The 21,289-nt window shown below is 37.2% G+C and overlaps 1 protein-coding gene across 1 annotated transcript in view; it reads right to left on the reverse strand.

Moving 5' to 3' along the window:
• Positions 1-20,812, reverse strand: part of EIF4B (eukaryotic translation initiation factor 4B) — a 39,999-nt gene extending 19,187 nt beyond the window's left edge. Inside the window, exons 1-5 of the mRNA XM_012551637.2 lie at positions 20,596-20,812; positions 8,619-8,759; positions 4,452-4,660; positions 2,380-2,496; positions 79-133 (exon numbers count right to left, since the gene is read on the reverse strand). Coding sequence (XP_012407091.1) covers positions 79-133; positions 2,380-2,496; positions 4,452-4,660; positions 8,619-8,759; positions 20,596-20,608 — 535 coding nt within the window. The 5' untranslated portion in view covers positions 20,609-20,812. The remainder of the gene's footprint in view (positions 1-78; positions 134-2,379; positions 2,497-4,451; positions 4,661-8,618; positions 8,760-20,595) is intronic.
• Positions 20,813-21,289: the final 477 nt, after the last annotated feature.

The raw sequence follows: 21,289 nt of genomic DNA on the forward strand, positions 1-21,289 counted from the left end.
TTGGGGAAATCAACAAAAGCCTTAGTTGGAATTCCAGGTACTTGACAAACACCTGAATTTCTTCATTAGCTCTCTTACCTTTATCCTGTGCTTGATCAGCAACGTCCACTCGTATTCTTCTGTTGCCTATAGACTAAGAGCATATAACTATATTAACCAACTTTTCACACCAGAATTATGTCTGTGAGGCCTATAGCAAAGGCTCCTTGAATGCTGGAGCTAGCCACAATATGAAAGTTCAGGTAATGCCTACCACGATTCCCACAACTATAGAATTCTCAAACCATTGTTACAATACTCTGGTTAAGTTTATAACACCATAGACTTCTCTATTAAATGAAAATGGGACAAATTCAGAGAAGAAATAAATTTTTGTTCTTAGAGACATACTCCTGTCAAAAATGGTCACTGGGAAAAACCAATCAATGAAAATTTCTAGTGACAGAATGAGTTTCAAAGACAATTTCCTAATTGCTAAGCTAATAGGGATTTTACTTCAAGCATTCAGCAATAAAAAAGAATTAACCCATACAATATTCCTTTTCCTGTATATGCAACATTCATGTTAACTAGCAAATTTTTGTTCCCCTCTCTCTCTTTTTTTAAAATAACTTTTTATTGACAGAACCCATGCCAGGGAATTTTTTTTACAACATTATCCCTTGCACTCACTTCTGTTCGGATTTTTCCCCTCCCTCCCTCCACCCTCTCCCCCAGATGGCAAGCAGTCCTATACATGCTAAATAGGTTATAGTAGATCTTGGATACAATATAAGTGTGCAGAACCGAACAGTTCTCTTGTTGCTCGGGGAGGATAGAATTTAGAAGGTATAAATAACCTGGGAAGAAGAACAAAAATGCAAGCAGTTTACATTCATTTCCTAGTGTTCTTTCTTTGGGTGTAGCTGCTTTTGTCCATCCTTGATCAATTGAAACTAAGTTAGATCTTCTCTTTGTTGAAGAAATCCACTTCCATCAGAATACATCCTCAAGCAGTATTGTTGTTGAGGCATAACTAGCAAATGTTACAAGTTTGCTACTTACAAGTTTTATACATCCCTAACAAGTAACTTCTCTATAATCTATTATTTTTTCCCAACATAATTATGCTTAGTTTCTACCTCTACACTCATGTCACTCTATGTGTTATAGCAAAAATGCATGTAAAAGGCCATGTTGGGTATGAGATTGCAAAAGGAGCAACCTTGATACATTAGAGAAATTTGAGTGGAGGAAAAAAACTGTTCCATTAGCTGGGCTATTCTAAGGCTTATCTAATCACTATTCTAGCTAACTGTAATATTTCTTTCTATTCCAACGTTATCAATGAGGCTCACTTTAATTTTTCTGACTTCTCTCTACATTCTTATTTAATAGTTTCTCCTTAAATTATCTCCTGGACAGTGAACTCACTTACACTGAGAGTATTCTAAACTATTAAAAACAAAATCAAACCAAACCCAATATTGATTGAAAAATTGTTCTTATGGTGAATTGAAATCTGGTTGCCTATCCTCCACCTATCCAACAAACCAAATTCTTGGTTCCACAAGATAATTGTTTATATGAAGTTGTCAAACATCACTCTTTCCTCCCAACTGGCATAAAGATGTCTTTATTAATTATCATTCAGTTAAAAAGGTGTTTCTAAACACCTTTTCTGTCTATGTTCAGCTGCTCTTCTCTCAAAAATGCCAAGAATGTGTTTGCCATCTAGGGGAGGGGATGGAGGGTGGGAGGGGAAAATTGGAACAGAAGTGAGTGCAAGGGATAATGCTGTAAAAAAATTACCCTGGTATGGATTCTGTCAATAAAAAGTTACTATTTAAAAAAAAAAAAAAAAAAAAAGAATGTTAAGAATGTCTTGGTCTATAATTATATCGAAAAATTAAGCTTTATATTTCTTAGGAATCCTTTGATTACATCACAATGTAGATATATCATCTATCTCTATATAAAGATATATATACATGTCTTCATACACACAATTTACTAAAATCCTGTTCACCTCTACTGAATCATTCAACTGAGATGAGATTATGTTCCTCTACAGCCCCAAGTCAAACAGGACTTTGCAAGCCTACTTTACAGTCTGGGATAAAACTTTGAGAACAAGGAAGAGGGTATGCACAAAACTGATTCTGAAACTCTTTCCTGACAATGACCCTGTCTGATGTAGAAGAGGGAAAAACAGATTTGCTAAGGTGAGACAGCTTTCCTCCACAACTCCTGATAAGTCCCATACTAATTGAACTTATGAGACTGAATGGGTCTGTCTTTTCCTCATGTTTTATAGTAACTACCAGTCTCGGAAAGGGTGCCTAGTGTCCAGGAGCATCTCACTCAGGCTGTCAGCAAAGAAGCTCTAATGACACTTACCTCTTCATTCAGGCTCAAAGCACTGAGCAGTGAGTCCAAGTCCTCAAACTCGGCGTAACCAAAACCTTTCAACCTTTCTGGATTGCTGGGTTCCCGTGGCAAACGTACTGCACTGATCTAGAAGAAACAAAACAGGCATCTGTATTTAAAAGCTTATGGTTCTTTACCCTCTGTTTCAATAAGCTTAGCTAATAACCCTCACAGAACTGATCACTAAGTGGTTTAATGTAAAGTTAACAGATCAATACTTATTTATTAAATACCCACCATGTATCAGCAACTGTTCTGGGGGGATACAAAAACAAAGATAAAAACTCAATTCTATCCACTCCCCAACTCCACACCGATTCCCTTTTATCACCAGGACCAAAGTGAACCCTTCCTGTTTGACCTTCAAAACCCTTTACAACCTGGTCTCACCAGATCTTTCTAGCCTTCTTATCAATTACATCTCTTCTTGCATTCTGGTACAGCCACACTTGGTTCTTGATAATCCTCAGATCCTCTTTGTGCTCATTATAAGCCCTACAAGCTGTAATTTCAGTCTTTCCCGATTCCTCTAACCTGCTAGTTATGCATTCATCCATGCATGACTCCCCATTAGAATTTAAGCTTCAGTTCAGAAGGATTATCTCTTCTATGGTTGACACTGGAGGCACTTAATGCTTGTTGATTAACAACTTTAAAAAAATCCCTTAATCTTAATTACAAAACATACCTAGTTCAACAAATTAATTCTCTCATTTAAATATCGGAGTACCTACTATATAGGCAAGACAGTTTGCTTTATGTCGAGTATAAATGTTTAGCATCTACTTCAGTTAAATGAAGTAAAGTTATTTTCCTGGGGGCAGCTAGGTGGCACAGTGGATAGAGTACTCAGGAGAACCTGAGCAAATCTGGTCTCAGACACTTAACACTTCCTAGTTGTGTGACCCTGGGAAAGTCACTTAACCCCAACTGTCTCATCAAAACAAACAAATAAATAAAAATTAGAAGTTATTTTCCTTTTGTCCACAAAAATCAGTATATTTATCTTTATGGGATACTGTCAGATCTTTCTCATTAAGAAATATGTCCTACTTATATCTTACATCTCTTGGAATCCACCATTTATCTTAACCTAGTATTAAGTTGGAGATAATTGATGACTGAAGAATCCTCAAATTTAGGTTTTGGACACATCCAAATTTTCAAAATCTACTTATCCACCTAGTTTCTTCTCAATAAATCACAACTCCCTTGTAAGTATGATACTACAGGAATTTAAATGGCATTCTATTATAAAAAAGTAAGAACTGACTTTTATTACCCAATGTGTTTTCTTTAAAGAATGTGTTTGTCTGCCATCTCATGTTCAGGTTTACTGTTTTCCCACTTTTCTGAATTTCCAAAAGTCTCAGAAAGTCAAGCAAAAACTAGAGACAATTAACTCAATTATCATGAGACCCTATGTACTTCTGTAAAACAAAAGAAAATGACTTTTGACTAAGCTCTTACGATCTCAAAAAGTTAAACCAAGGAGAAGAGACAAAACTGATAGTTTCTCCATGATCATCAACATTTAGATTAATGTGTAAAAATAGGTATTTTTAGTCAGACTTCTTAATGATATATGTATTACGTAGCATACGATTTCTTACCAATTCCATTCAATTTATTCTCTTACAGACATAAAAATGGAGTTAGTAAAATCAGATTCTGGCTAACAAATCTAAGAAATTTCCCAACTCAAGTTTTTACTTTAATCAATTCCTAAAGTTTAAGTGCTATGCATCATTCCACTTAGAACCAGAGGCGCACCTTCCCACTGATTTTTGTAATCAATGATGGAGTACTATTTAAGTCAATATAACTTCTTGTGAAATAAGAGCTCAAGATCCATTTCTTGATGCTGCTGAGCTACTAAAACCCACATGAAGTAAAAGAATTTGGAGTTTCCAAGCACCATAATACTGGACACACAGTCCGAGTCTGAAACTGAAAGCATTTATATACTCTAGTCAAACAGTTTTAAAACATTAAAAACAAAAAACAAAAAACAAACAAAAAAAACACCCCAAAACACATACATTTAATCCTCTAAAGAACTCCTTGATGGAATCCTCTGTCACATCATAGGGCAGGTTCCCTAGAAAAGCAGTGTAGGGTGGCGACTTGGGAAGACGGCTCCGATCAATATTGGGTTCCCGAGCAGCCCGTGGAGCAGTGGGCAGGATGGAACGGTCAATTGGAGGTGCCCTGTACACGTCGTCTTCATTACTGTGCCAAGTGGTGGAAACTAGAAGACAAAAGTTATTCCATAGAATCAAAAAGATGAAACCCAACTCCCACCCCATTAATGTTTTCAGATCTAGGAATGCCAAATTTAATCATTAAAATCATCCTAGATTCCTTTAATAAAATGACAAAAATGTAAAAAAGTAAGAAAAAAAGAAGTCAGTCTGAAGGTTTGTCATTTGTTTCCAAGTGTGCTATTCAATGTATAAATCAAGTCAGTCTATAAGATCCATTATTATTTGGACCCCACTTATTTGAGGTGTCCTATTCCTATTTTCAACACACAATCTCCATCTTAAATCTATGGAACCTTAAGAGACAGATCTCTGTGGAAACTTTACAGTGTGTGAAGTTCTTTTAAGATATTATGTAAAATCCAATTTTCAAAATTGCTGATAAGACCTCTTACTTAAAAAGCCTCCAGTCTATTCTGAGACTTGCTGTTATATTGCAAAGGCTTCAATAGGTCATCAGAGAACATTGTTCCACAAGGATGGCTTGAGAGGCTCTTTTGTTCCTGTTCCCAAAACAGAGGTACAGAGGTATTTCTTTTCTACTTAATACCACCTCACACTTAGCCAAATCTTGGATTCATCATAGATGTGCCCAAACCTTTTTCTTAGGACTAGGTTTACCTTCACAAAATAGCAGGGAAATTAATTTTGCCAAGTAAGAAAAATGATACTGACCAGGCAGAATTTGTTAACTTTTAGTAAATTCTCCCCCATTTAGAAGGTTCCTTTTTATGCAGTTACTTGGGTGAATCAAAAAAAATTTTTTTTAAATCAATGGATAAAAAATGTGATATACTTTAATTTTGAGAGAAAAATATGGGAGAGGATAAGTTCATTTACAACATAATCAAATTAGAGGTAAGTGAAAATAAGACAAATGAAACCAATAAAAGTAACATATAGTAATCCAGATCAAAGGAGGTATTTTGCTCATACTCTGCACTCAATTAGACTTAACCTAGAATCTACTGCTAGATTATGAGACAGATTTAAGTATATTCAAAAAGGTGGATGGGAGGAAGAGTATTGTTATTATGTTTTTAAAAATCCCATTTTATGTATCAGGTGCATTAGTTTCTAAAATACTAAAATAGTTTTACACAGTGTCATTTAATCCTAACTATGTCATGAAGTAGATTTCCCAGTTATTGCTCTCCTTTTAAAATAAAGGAATCTAAAATGAAGAGGCTAAATGATTTGAGGGCACATGACTTTAAGGGACTACTTCTTTGATAGCAGTATTTTTAATTATATTAAACCAGACTTTTCAACATGAAAAAGGATCCGAGGGTCAGGACAGCTTTCAAAATACATAAAAAGTTATGATTAAACTTAAGCATGCGTAAATTTGAGTTCAATAGGAAGAACCTGAATGACAATATGCTTCCTAGAAAAGGTCACCGAGTCTGGTATTCACTAGTTCTGTAACAACTAAGTCATACAACCTCTTTAAATCTCAAGTTTCCTCCTTTTCAAAATGAGGGTGATTGTGGCACTTCCCTAAAAATTGCTGTGATGATTAAATGAAATGATGCACATAAAATGCTTCACAAAATTAACAATATTATATAGTTTTCTGTTTCAATGTTATTAAACTAGCAGAAACTGGATTTACCAAGGATGTGAAAGAAAAGGTAAAATTAGACTGTTTGCTAAGGTCTTTTCCAACTTTGAGACTTTAGGTCCAATATAGGGTCAAAATATTTCTTCAAGGTAATTTCTCCAAACATATTCCACTTTAAAAAAAAAAATTCAAGACAAAGTACAGGAAAGTTTCCTTTTCACCTAATTTATCCTTTAAAAAGTCAGGATTCATCAAGTATCCTTAACATTATGGAATTAAAAAAAAAAAAGTGAGGTTCCATTTTCAAAGTCAGAGCCTAGAGTTAGCCTAACTAAATCAGTCCAAAGGATGCAGTATAATTTAAGAGGTGTAGAGATGAGGCTTGAGCTAATCCTGGAAAGATGGATGAGATTTTGATAAGCTAGATGGGAGGGACTTTTCAGGTGGCAACAATCATTGATTCAAGTGATTCATTCACACATTCACCTTGACCATCATTTGTCTCCTCTCAAACCTTGCAGAAAAATAGTGGACATAAAATTGAAAGAATAAGGTGGGACCAAATGATAAGAATCTTCAAAGTACCATTTAGTTTCCAGGTCAAGAGACCATAGAGCCTAGTGGAGGCTTTGGGCTGAGGTGATTTGTCTTTGTCTAAACATCTGAAGGACTGTCACAAAAGTGAAAGGTCAACAAAATCCTAGACCCTGATACACTTCTTTCCCTTGGTTAACACAATGACAATCTACAGAGTGTAGTTTTCCGCAAAGAGTAAGGAAAAAGTTTTTAAAAAATGGACTGTACTGCCTCAAGAAGTGGGATGTTTGCTAACACTGCAGGACTTTTAGTAGGAACTGGATAATTTTATTTTTTAGGTATTCTGTTGAACTGCCCCAGGTTTCAGGCTGGGGGATTGGGGTGGAGGGAAAGGAAATGATTTGAGATTTCTCTTCAATGGTGGGAGTCTATGAAGGTAAACAGGTACCTCTTAAAAATAAGAACTGAAAGTTTTAAGCCCTCTAATAGTAACTGCCCATTGCCCAAGTCAATTACCCTGCAGTCAGTTCTCCTTCCATACGTGTGGCCTTCCTCACTTTATAGATAGAATGGTTGGTTTTTCAATAAAGTTGACTGCAAAAGGGGGAAGAGAATTCAGGATGCAATGTAAATAACCCAGATTTGGTTTCAAATCCAGGCTCTGACACTTATTACTCTAAGTTTCCCTATCTATATAAAACCCTATGAAGCAGGGCATCCTCTATAATACTTCTTTTAGCACTAAATCTAAGTAATATGTGTTAATCTTCCCTAAGAAAGAGGAAGGAAAAAAATTCTTCCTATTCCCACCAGATTTTGTTTAATGAAAACAAAACAAAACAGGGTGAAGGTTAGGGAAGGGTGGGGGGAACAATGATGACAGTAATATACTTGGGAAGTTGTCTTCTGCAGATTTCTTTGTTATACCCAACTGAACCTTGTCATCTCTCTAGAGTGAAGCTATTATATCGTCTAAAGATTCCTTCTACTTTCAAGATTCTACACCCTCTATCACCACCACTACTTCCCCTGCCCCTTATAATACCTGATAATTTCTCCCATGTCCAGGGATTTAGGGGCATCATGGCAGAGTGGATAATGTGTTGAATTTGGAGTCAGAAGACCCGAGTTCGAATCCTGGCTCCACCACCTCCTATCTGTATGGCCTTCGGCAAGTCATTTAACTTCTCTGAGAGCCTGAATTTCCTCATCTGCAAAATGAGGGGGTTGGGCTAGATGACCTCTAAGGTCCCTTCCAACTCTAAAGACAATAAAACAAGGCAGCAATATCACACCTTGGTCACAGTTGGCATACTACGTAATAGAAAGTTATGGATTTTTAATAAAAATCCCTTATTTTACAGGTGAGCATAACTGAAGCCCAAAGAGTTGACTTAATTAAGGCAACAGTGGCAAAGTGGAGAAGTTCTATAACATGGAAAGATTGGACCAGATTGGTTATCTTCCTCTTGTCTTTTCTTGATGCCCTTTTCTTAATACCTCAGTTCAGTGCTCTTTCCACTTATGATATATTCGATTTATTATACATTATTTTAAATTCAAAGCTTCAGATTACCTCTAATAGAATCAATGGCCTAACTGATCAATTCTATGGGCATGTAATTCTATAAAATGAATCTGTTAAATTATAGATACCTGTAATCTAATTATTTCACATCTCATGTTCATTTTTCACTTGATCAGCACTTATTGGGCTACTTGCTGGGCTTGATAAATAACAGGTATGATTTAAGGCCCCCTCTTGAAAGAAAGAATTCTGATTTAAATGATTAGGGAGCAGTTTTTATCTACATGGTATTAAGAAGAAAGAATAGAAAATTTACCATCTCCTTCCAGGTCATCAGTTTCATCAGCCCAGCTGACTGGTTTGGGCACAAAGGTGCTTCCTCCACCACCGGTGCCACCGTCCTCAGCAAGGAAGTCTGTCAAGGTGAGGGTCTTCCCCTTCTTATTCTTCTTTTTAGCTGTCCAAAATTAAAGGGAATCAATTAAAATCAATTTCTTATTTAAAAGATTTAATAGTATAATTTTAAAGTGCTTATCTTCCCTAAGATCTAATATTTATACTGAGATTCTGCTAATTGCTATTTAAGTAATAAGGGCAGTACTAAGGCATTTAAGAGTTAAATATCCTGAACATGGAAAGATTGGACCAGATTGGTTATCTTTCTCTTGTCTTTTCTTGATGCCCTTTCCTTAATACCCCACACAATTGTACTTAGAAAACTACATGACATCCTGTCACCATAAAACATTTAGAAAACAGGGTAAACACTTTAAAAATCTGGATTCAAACAAAGGTTTTTAAATTTCCAGTCTAGTGCTTTAGTCCAATGCTGTATAATAGTTTCTTTGAAATTTTAATGGATGCTGTAAGATGCACAATATTCATTTTAAATTCTATATTGTTCTATATTGGTTACCTGACATCAAAATCAAGATTTGCCATTACTGATAAAAGTTTAATTTTAGAACAAGCATCAGGATTTTCTTGAGTAATCTCTTTCAGTACTAGAAATGAAACCCTACTCTGCAGTTACTCTACCAAGTAAAGGATATTTATTACTGCTATCTCAGGATAATTGGAGAATAAGATAAGCTCTAGAAGTGATTTTGGCAGGAGCTAAAGTATGTGTTCTTGATGTGAGCAAAAAAACCCAATAGTTTCACAGAAGCAAACTATCTTTATTGCTCCATCTTTTTCTTGAGTTCAATAACTCCTCCTTGATAACCATTTGCCTAGTATTCCTCAACTTATTTAGACTGCAAGAGTCATGTCACTTTTATTTTGGCCCAAGATTCATTCTTTTTCCTTATCTTCATCATTAAAGGTTACTTACTCAGAGTGGTGCTAAGGACTGAGAATTCAAAGACAAGTCTCCAGAAGTTTACATTTTAATGTAGGAGACAACATGTAAATAACTATATATACATACAAGATACAGTGTAAATGGAAGCTAATCTTAGAGGGAAGCTGGAAAGACACAAACAATAAGGGGGTACCAGAGTACTTTAAACAAAATCTGAATCTTAAAAACCAAGGTGATTGGAGAAAGGAAAACATATGAAGATAGAAATGATAAGACTCATTTACATATTGCATATAAAATTATTATGAATGAGTTGAGGATGACACTAGGTTACAAGCCTTAAGTTTCTGTCATCCACAGTAATAAGGAAATCTGGAAGAATGAAAAGATACAAAGAATTCTGGTTTGGATACAATGAGATTAAGGTGGCTGTGAAAAAACCCCCCCAAAAAACTAGAGGTCAGAAGGTTAAAGTGGATCAATAAAACAGAGAATCTTCTTCATGGAGATAGATAAGCTCCATGAGAGCTCATAAGATCACCAAGTGAATTAGTATTGGAGGGAGGAGAGCATCAAGGACAGATCCCTAAGGTACATTCATGGTTAGTGGCCACTGCCTGGAGGAAAATCCAGACACAGAGAAAGAACAATAAGAAAACTGATAATCATAAAACCTAGACAGAGTATAGCATCCAGGAGATCTGTAGCCTCAAATGTTAAGAATAAGGAAAAAGTCAGATTCCATTTGTTTCTAGCTTGGCATCTGCCTTACTGAATATCTTCCTTTTCAATTCTAACACTATGGTGGAGAATTTTCTGTTACAAAATTTTAAGATAGCATACTGAAGCCCCCAAATCCTCCCGAGGGATATAAGTACAATACTTTGAATATGTGATTTCCTTGCAGGAAATTTAAAATCAACATAATAGTAGGACTGGTTCCACATTAAGTAGTAATATGGTTCCATATTAAGAGAAAAGACAAGACAACTTTCTAATGAAAAGTCATAGATTGTTATATGCTTTGTTAGTCGTAACTGTGCTCCACAGAGCCACAGCAAAACTCATGGTGGTAGCCAAGCAGGTCAGGTTAGGAGTGGAAGACAGGAAAAATAAAACGTTGAGCAAGAGAATATATTCTTGGCTCATATATTTTTGGCAAAGAATCCTTTGCAAGACAGAGGGAAAGATAATTTTTGGTGATTCAGCTACTAGGTTTATTCAGAGGTGGTAAATTTGGTCTTTGTGTCAATTTTGGTTTGCCACTTAACACCAGAAAAAAGGTCTTAGAATATTCTGTACAGTTGTTCAGGTTGTGAAATAAAGCCTGTGATACAGTAATAACTAATATTAATTCACACATATTTTCAACCTATTTAATAACAACATGTGTGAAACACTGCGCTTATAAGTATGACGGATACTAAAATGGGTAATATTTGTAAGAGCTATTTCAAAGAGTTATTGGTAGGGTCCAATGAGATAAGATATATAAACTAGTTTACAAATTTTAAAACTTTATAAAAACAAATGCCATTCCCTGGTTTTTGATCTTCAATCAATTGAAATAAAGTTGTGTACATACAGAAAACAAAAAAACCCACTTAAAAAGTCTATAACCCTTTTAAACAAATGAAAAGTGAATCTTGATCCTAAGAATCAATGCCTTGATATATTAATATATATCAATATGCCTTATATTTTACAGAATATATATGCCTTATAATTTACAAAGTTTCATATAATTTTGAAATTGAATCATAAGATCAAGTTAGAAGATAGAGTTGACCTACTTCAAATTATTATTATTTTTTAAAACAGGTAAGAGTAAATAACCTGGCCCAAAACACCAAAGTGGAAGAACCTGCTTGTTTCTTTCTTTTGGCTGAGACAATTGGGGTTAAGTGACTTAGCCCAGGGTCATATAGTCAGGAAGTGTTAACTGTCTGAAACCAGATTTGAACTCAGGGTCTCCTGACTTTAGCGCTGGTGCTCTATCCACTGCGCCGTCTAGTTGCCCCTATTTTTTATTTTATTTTATTGAAATGTTCTGATTTTAAGTGAAGTACTATTTCCTATATATATGTTAATCTTCTAGAATTGACTTGTCCATATTAAAACACATGATAATAAAATGTATTTGTTAACTAATGCAGACAAGATTAGAAGGGAAGCAATAAACTGGGAAAATATTTTTACAGTCAAAGGTTCTGATAAAGGCCTCATTTCCAAAATATATAGAGAATTAACTCTAATTTATAAAAAATCAAGCCATTCTCTAATTGAAAAATGGTCAAAGGATATGAACAGACAATTCTCAGATGAAGAAATTGAAACTATTTCTAGTCATATGAAAAGATGCTCCAAGTCATTATTAATCAGAGAAATGCAAATTAAGACAACTCTAAGATACCACTACACACCTGTCAGATTGGCTAAGATGACAGGAAAAAATAATGATGATTGTTGGAGGGGATGTGGGAAAACTGGGACATTGATTCATTGTTGGTGGAGTTGTGAACGAATCCAACCATTTTGGAGAGTAGTTTGGAACTATGCTCAAAAAGTTATCAAACTGTGCATACCCTTTGATCCAGCAGTGTTACTACTGGGATTATATCCCAAAGAGATTATAAAGAAGGGAAAGGGACCTGTATGTGCACGAATGTTTGTGGCAGCCCTTTTTGTAGTGGCTAGAAACTGGAAACTGAATGGATGTCCATCAGTTGGAGAATAGCTGAATAAATTGTGGTATATGAAAATTATGGAATATTACTGTTCTGTAAGAAATGACCAACAGGATGATTTCAGAAAGGCCTGGAGAGACTTACACGAACTGATGCTGAGTGAAATGAGCAGGACCAGGAGATCATTATATACTTCAATAACAATACTAGATGATGACCAGTTCTGATGGATCAGGCCATCCTCAGCAACAAGATCAACCAAATCATTTCTAATGGAGCAGTAATGAACTGAACTAGCTATACCCAGAAAAAGAACTCTGGGAGATGACTAAAAACCATTACATTGAATTCCCAATCCCTATATTTATGCACAACTGCATCTTTGATTTCCTTCACAAGCTAATTGTACAATAATTCAGAGTCTGATTCTTTTTGTACAGCAAAATAATGTTTTGGTCATGTATACTTATTGTGTATCTAAGTTATATTTTAATATATTTAACATCTACTGGTCATCCTGCCATTTAGGGGAGGGGGGGGGGGTAAGAGGTGAAAAATTGGAACAAGAGGTTTGGCAATTGTTAATGCTGTAAAGTTACCCATGTATATATCCTGTAAATAAAAGGCTATTAAATAAAAAAAAAATAATAATAAAAATAAAAATAACATGATAATAAAATAACTCAAATAAAATACATGAAATAAAAAAAAAAAAAATGTATTTGTTAATCCTGCAAGACAACTGCACTGTTTGGCATCCACCCAAAGGCAACCAAGAGATAGGAGCCCCTCCCCATGTTGGATGAACTATTGTAAAATCTGATAGGCTATGGAAAAGAAAAGGTACTTCCCATCCACATGAGGTCCCAAGTGTGTGCAATATTAACAGATTAATCCACTGAAAATATACTTGTGACTTAATATATCAATCAATTCATTAATAAGCACTAATAAGGTACCTATTATGTGCTACGCTCTTGGAATAAAGAGACTTAAATAAAGCCAATCTAACTTCAAGGACCTTTCATTGTATTGGAGGGATAGAACACATTCACTGATAGTTAAGTATAAGACATTTAACACACACACACACACACACACACACCACACATACAAAACAAATATACGAATTTCAAGGAGTCTGAAAGGAAAGAGAATTGAAGAGAATAACAACTGGTAATAATAAACAGGTTAAGACCTCTTGAAGGAAGGAGAACTTTAGTTGAGCCTTGAAGAACTAAAGGTTCTAAAAAAGTATAGCAAGATAAGAACGAACATCCCAGGGATAATTGTGTCTATGGTGCCAAATAAAGAAGCAATGCCCAATAAACATATCCAACTGTATATGTAGCATGGACATTTTAAATTCAGCATGACCAAAACAGAAATTATCCCCCCCCAAGCCTTCCCTTCTTTATCAACTTCCTTATTGTTCAGAGTTCCACCACCCTTCCAGTCACCCAACCTCTCAAATTAGGTGACTCCTGCTCCCATAGCCCATCTATGGTCCAAGATGCTACCTTGAGAACATTCTCTTCCATTTATCCCCTTTTTCACATGATTGTCAACCACTTTGTTGAGAAGACCCTCATCATCTCATGCTTCAAGCACTACAAATAATCTGCATATATACCCATTTTTAATTCAATATGTTCAAAACTGAAGTCATCTCTCTCTCAATCCCTCACCACTTAATTTCCCTATTGGCAAAAATACTACCAATCCTCCTTATCATTCAGGCTAGTAACCTAAGTGCCATCTTACATTTCTTATCCAATCTGTTGCCAAGGCCTATGATTTTACCTTTGGAACATCTTTTGCATACTTTATTTTCTCCTCAGAACCTCTCCCACCCTGGTAGTGTCTCAGTAGCCTGTATTACTCCAAAAATCTACTGGCTGATCTCCCTCTCTTGTATCTCCCCATTCTGCCTTCCACTAAGATGTTAAAGTCACCTTCTTAAAATCCAAGTGTGATCATGCCACACACACTCCTTCCCTATTAACTTCCAGGATCAAATACATTTCCTGTTGCATTAAAAAAAACGAAACAAAACTTTTTAATCTGATTTTTTCTTTCTAGCCTTTCCCTCTATGCAATCTGAAATCTGGTGACACTAACCTTCTTGAACAAAACATTCCATCTCTGGATTTGATGAATTTCCCCCAACTTCTCTTCTCCCTTGCCTCTCTTCATTCTCAGGTTGCCCAGCCTTTTTGAAGTCCTAGCTAAAATCTCATCACCTTCAAGAAGCCTTTTCTAATTCTCTGTAATTCCAATGCCTTTTCGTGGTTATCTCCAATTTATCTTTTCTGTATCTTGCTTGTAATATATTTGTTTGCATCTTCTCCAAAATGTAAGCTCCTTGAGTGTACAAATTGTCTTTTTTGGCTTTGATTTTTGTTGACTGACAAGAAATGTAATATTATAGAGGACAGACAATAGATCAGTTTGATGGAATTAAGAGCATATAAACGGAAATAATGTGTAATCAATCTTGAAAGGTAGGTGAAGGACAGATTATGAAGAACATGAAATGTCAAACATGGAGTTTTGTTTGTTTTTTATCCTAAAGGGAACAGAGTGCCACTGGGATGGTTTGCTTTTTGAGCAGGAAAAGTGAGGTGGCCAGACCTATGTGAAGGATATAGAGAAGAGAAAGCAATTAGGATACTATAAAAAGAGTCCATATCAAATGCCCAATTTTGGAAAACTGAAAGAAAATGCATTTTCAAGTGTCTTGGCAAAGCTCAGGAGAAACAAATTCTAAAGACAGCACTAGTTCTTAAGGAATTCATATTTAGCAATGGAATATCGTTGCTTTCTAAGAAATGACCAGTAGATTTCAGAAAAGCCTGGAAAGACTTCCATGAACTGATGCCAAGTGAAGTAGAACCAGCAGAACATCGTACACAGTAACAAAAAGATTGAGATGATTCATGTAACAATTCATCAGTTCAAGGTAATTCCATTAGGTTTTAGGACAAACTCAGAACTATGAAGATTGAATGGATCAAAACATGTCTTTTCTTCTTTTCACCTTTTGTCTGTTTTCTTCTGTTTTTTTCCCTTTTGGTCTGACCTTTCTTGTACTACATGAAAAATATGGGAAATGTTTAAAATGACTGTACATGTATAACCTGTATCAGATTACCCGCTCTGTTGGGGAGGGAAGAGGTAAGGGAAGGAGGGGAGAATAACCTCGATCACCAAAAATAAAATACTATTCTAATAGGAGAAACTTAAGGAAGTTTTAGTTTGGGTTACCTTGTACCAAGGGATAGAGACAGGAGAGCAGGACATTGGTTTCTAGTGGCAAAGGGAGAACTGAGTTGATATTAAATTAACTATAATTAGTCTCCAGCATTAGTAATCTACTAGTTTTTACACAATAAAACAAGTGTCTACTTGTAGGGAAAGGCAGACGCACCCTGGGGCAGGAGCATTCTCTAATCAAGTGAGGAAGGGAGAATACAAACAAGTGTGAGATAAACAGTGTAAGACATTAAGAGGCAGATTTCTGAAGAGTAGGTAATTGAAAAGTTGAGTATGTTATCTGTATTCTGTAACCCCTCTGCTGTTTTCCTATGAGTTACAAATTTAGTCACATAAGGAAACACTTTATAGATATTTTTTTGAAACCAGACAATCCAAATATATCTTGCTCTAAATAAGTCAGGCATGGGCTTATTACATTTAAAACCATCTAGAAAAAAAGAAACATTTTTTGCAATATTTTTATAGGTATATTTTGTAATATACCTATAACTGTCTCATAAATAGCTCTAACTGAGGCACATTTATAATTGAAGGATCTTCAGTTAAAGTAGTTTTTTTTGAGGAAAAATATTTTTGAAACTTTACTACTAAACAATTTCCTTAATCATTTTTAAATTCCTCAATATAGAAGGCAACATATTTGTGTGAAAATTGAGGGCTGTGTTAATTATGCTATCTAGCATAGAATGTGTACACCTTTCTTATCAGCTAGCCATGTGTAAAGTTCAAAGGCTCAACTTATACAGGAAAAGACAGATCCTGCAATTCTAAAATCAGCAGGCTTAAAACAAAACCTCCCAACACAAAAACCAAACTTGAAACAAATAAATGAAATACTTTAAGGGGAAAGATCAATGAATGAAACAGCCTTTTCTACAAAAATAGCTTAGTTATGCATCATAGAACCTCATGTTCAGCAAGAATCGTGTAAAGAAATTAATCTAAACCAAATAAGCACTAGAATTTTAGATTCAAATGAACAAAATAATAGTTTCTATTAACCATGCCAAGCCAACCACTTATCTGCCCTTTCTGAATAAGCTCGCATCCCTCTGGCTAAGAAAGCCAGAAATAAACCCTGTTTAAACACTACTGTGGGCCTAGGATTATTCAGTAAATGCAAAATATAGACCTCCATTTTAAAAACATGAGTACAGAAAATTATACCAATGTGTAATCTAACATAGTATGCTTAATTGGATAAAATAGTACTTAAAGATAGCTTATTTTCACCTTCCTATTAAGTCTAGTGTCACTGGAGAACTGGAGTCAGGATACTTAGGATCTTCACTCCTTCCTCTTAAGTTACCTGACCTCTCTGTGACCAAATTCTCCATCTGGAAATTGAGGACTTTTTTTCCTTTTCTTTTTCAGGGTAATTGAGAGGATGGATGTGGTCAGCATCAAACTATATCTATATCAAGTTCTTAACACAGGTGACAGGTTTGAGATCTTCAGAAGTGATTAAAGTTCAAAGTATTAATACTTATGATTCCTTTTATTACTGAGGAATACTTTATCTTATACTAAATTAAAAATACACAAGTAAAGTCCTACCTACTCTGACTTTGGGGAGAAAAAAATCTCTACTCCCAAGCAGTTTACATTCTAATATGGAGACAAAGACATAAGCATACGGAAATATACAGAGAAACCAAAAATGCAAAAAAAAGAGGATTAGGGACAATCAGTGAAAAAGGCAGGGTCAGGAGAGGATCAGGAAAGGTAAGTAGAACACATGAAGGGAGTAAAACAAGACTGAAAAAATAAGAAGGGGCCAGATTATGAAAAGATTTTTAAAGCTAATCAGTTTATTTCTGATTCCAATGGTCATTGAGATTGCACTGACAAAGCAATGTGGAAGGTGGACAGAAATAGAGGGAGATGACAATAGGACCAATTAAGTGATGAAGGTAATGAGTCAGACAAGAAGATGAGGAATTCAATGGCCCAAGGTTATGAACTATATGACAGAAGGAACAGAAATCTGGAAGGAATACTTTTGGAGGGGAAAACTGTACAGGTTTGAGAAACTTCAGAATATTCTATTTAAAACGTACAGACATTATGTGTGCAGTCAGCAGAGCAGAAAAAAGAACCAGGGTGACCTCAGGCAAGAATAGTATTCCATTTCTTATTTTCCCCTTAATGTTGTGGGAAATAAAAATTGAAAGGATAGTGGGGGCATCTTCTATCTACTTATCTGTGCACAGGTTTTTCCCAAGAGAAGGTAAGACTCTTAAGCCGGAAATTGTTCTGGTTCTGTTTTTTTTATCCCTAGCCACATTTTGTGAATGGCACAGGTTAGCCCTTAAAAGGGTTTTAAGTAATAACGTAAAATATGCTGCCAAAAAAAAAAAAAAAAAAAAAAACTCCCCCGTAATCTTTTTAGTATAAACCTGTGATTTATATTACCAAGGTAGATTTGCAACTGTTCCAAATTTCAGAGAAACTCAGGTCTCAATCCACTATATTGCAGCTCACAAGAAAGATAGAAAGAACCTGATGCACAGCAAATAACAGTAGCAGATTTAAAAGAACACTAGTTTAAATCCAGAATTTCTTGCTCACAGCTTATAACTTGTAAAATCACAGGAATTTAGGCTCGAGATCAACATAGGTCAAATGACTTGCTCTGGGTCTTGAGATTTGGATCTATATCTCCTTGATTATTTACCACAGTCTATATTCATGAAGTCAAGCAAGTTACTTAACCTCTCTAGACCTCAAGTTTCCTTATCTGTAAAATGAAAGGACTGCCTAGATGCCCAGCTGATGAACAAATCTGCTAAATCTATCACAAAGATAAATTTTTAAACAAGAACAGCCCAAATTTTGAAGAGTCTTTCTGAGGTGTCAATCATGAGTCCTGGTTATTTGGCTCATGAGGAATCTAGATCTTCATTAAACAGTCTGCCCTAGCATACTTACACAATTCTTGAAGGTCAATATCAGGTCATAATTTAAAACAGTATTGTTTCACTAAGTTTCTAAATGGCTAATACTGGTTGTGAAGTCATCCTTAAGCACTTCCACAAAGACCAGTTTAAAGTTTCCTTAAAAAACAACAAAAAAGCCAGGTGGGCACCCAAATGCTGAAAACTGTCTCTAGCTTTCTTGGTTCATCTGACAGGGACTGGGGACCAGAATATAGCATTCTGCCTTGTGAAGCTTATTCATCTGGACTCTAAGACAGAAAAGACAAATATGAGAGAAATATATAAAGTCATTAAGTAATCTCAGCCAAAATGGACAATAGTTCATTTGCAAAATGAGGGTACAAGAGAATTTTGGAGATAGAATATTGAAGATCATCAAAGATCATATGGATGGATGATGTGGAAGGTTCCTTTGGGTGTAAAATGATAGTTTACAAAGCAATTAGATACATTCAACAATTTCTGGGATTATTGGCATTTTCTTGGTCATAGATTTTGATCTTCAATTAGAAAGAGCTAGGTTAATTATAGCAAACTCAAACCAGTAATTTTACAATTAAGAGCTAATAGAAATCATGGGCTAGTGTAATGACTTTCACAAGGAAAATGGTTGTAATAATAACCTATGCCCTTATCCATTTCAAAAGCAGCAATAGGCTTTATTAATTATGGTTTGTTTCCAGTAGGGCAATTTATATATATATAAAATACCTGTTCTCGTCAGCATTTGTGCAAAATTCAGTAACGTGGAAAAAAAGCTATTAAGTCCTTGGTATCTAATTATGGAAGGAAGTAATTCTTTATACGATATGAATACCACAAAAACAACCAGAATCCCAATGTCTTATTCCTTAACTTTTTTGGAACTTTAGAAAAAACGGACTCTAGATAAATGGAACCAACAATAGAAAGGCTTAAGCCTTTTGATCGGGGGAGCCTGACTTTGGCAAAACCTACCGATTCCTGTCTCAAAATGTTTTTAGATGAATACATAGTATTACAGAGTTGGGGGTTAAAAATTCCTAATCTAGAGGATGAAGCACACCAAGAGATGTGATAGAAAACTCCAGCAGACTGCCGGGAAATGGTGCAAAGCCACATGCCGATTAGAGGCACAGTAGTTGCTGCTCCAGGGTGGGCCTATGCACAGATAAAGGGCCGACCAAACAGAAGAATCTTGTCCCACCATTTACAATTGCACACAACGCTGTTAACTCTTCCAGAACGCAGAAAGGCAGGAGCAATGAAGGCTTGTGGATGCAGGAAGAGAGCGTGGAGGAAAGGCCGAACCCCACCCCGCCGCTTAGCTTCCTCTTCCTAGCCTCTGCCCGCGTGCTGGGCCCCACACGTGGGCGCTGCACTCTAGGGCTTCAGACCAACTCCGAGTCACCCCTCCGGCTTTCACCTCCCCCCAGCACATGCGCGGTCGGTCATTGTAGAGACACGGACAGTCGGTGAAAGAGACAGAAAGGGGGGGAAGAAGGGGAAGAGGAGGGGAACCCAGACCGCGTAGAGCTCCCCATCTGGGCACCGGCGCGCGTGCGCGAACGTCGCCGCCTCCACTCCTCCGCTTCCCGCGCACGCGCGCCGCTCCCTCTTCCCCCCCTCACCCCCTGCAACCGGCTCTCGAGCTAGCATTCTAACCGCTCCCCGCGATCTCCCCACCATCTCAACGGCCTCGCGCCCCGCAGACCTAGTATGGAGCACGCCCAGCGGCGCGCCCACCGACTCCTCCTTCCCCGCACGCGCACGGTGTCTGGCGCTTATGGGGGCAGGAGGGGTGGTTCTCGCGCCTCCCGCGGGTTCTTTCCGCCCTCTCCCCACTCCAGTTCGCGCCGCAGCCCGTCCCCGCCCCCACTCCAGCCTCGAGCTGACGGGGTAAAAAGGGTGTGAGGGGTAAGGAAGGACACCTTTCCCCCCATCCCCGATGGGAGACCCTGAAAGGGCTGAGCCACCTGCCAGGCGCAGCCTCAAACCTCAGCGGTCGGCGGCAGCGCCGGCTCCCCAGCCCAAGGGAACCAGCGGGTTGGGCCCAAAGCGGGGTTTCGGGGCCCGGTCGTCCGCGGTACTCCGGCGCTCACTCACCTGAAGCCGCCATGTTGGGAGAGGGAGAGAGAACGCAAAGGACCCGGATGAGGCAGTCACGTGATTATAGCGAGCGCGTCGGGCTGGGAGACGCGAAGCTGGGCGGGGGGGCCTGGTGAGGGGGAGGGGAGACAGGGGGACCAGGCAGTGCTGAGCTGGGCGCATCAACGTAGCGCGAGGGCGGATGGGTTGCGTCAGGCAAAGGGACGAAGCACAACGTGTGGGACAGAGGGCGTGACTTGCCTGGCGCGTAGGGATGGCGTGACGCGGAGCGTATGGGGCGGGGCCTATCATGAGGGCGGGGCCAATTGATTCGTGGGTTCTCCCGCCCAAGAGAAAGATGGAAAAAGGGGCGGACGGGAGAGCTTTGCAGCAGTTCTCCATCGACTCCCAAACCAGGGAATGTAAAAATAACGAATAGAACCAAAGGAGAACTAGGAAGAGACATCAGAGGTTATGTAGTCCAAACTCTCGATTTGTCAAAATGAGGAAACTGAGTAAAACGACATACCCAAGAGTACCATTATTTAATAGTAATTAATAAAGACAAGTTAAGTCCAGTTCTGCTGACTGCAGAATCAATGCGATTTCTGCTACATAATTTGGCCTCATTGATTTATAAAAATAGTCAAAAAACTTTTTTCATTATATCGAATTTTGTCAACATATGAAACAATTTAAATTATATGTTGGA

Source organism: Sarcophilus harrisii, chromosome 5 (genome assembly GCF_902635505.1).
Source record: "Sarcophilus harrisii chromosome 5, mSarHar1.11, whole genome shotgun sequence".
NCBI lineage: Eukaryota > Metazoa > Chordata > Mammalia > Dasyuromorphia > Dasyuridae > Sarcophilus > Sarcophilus harrisii.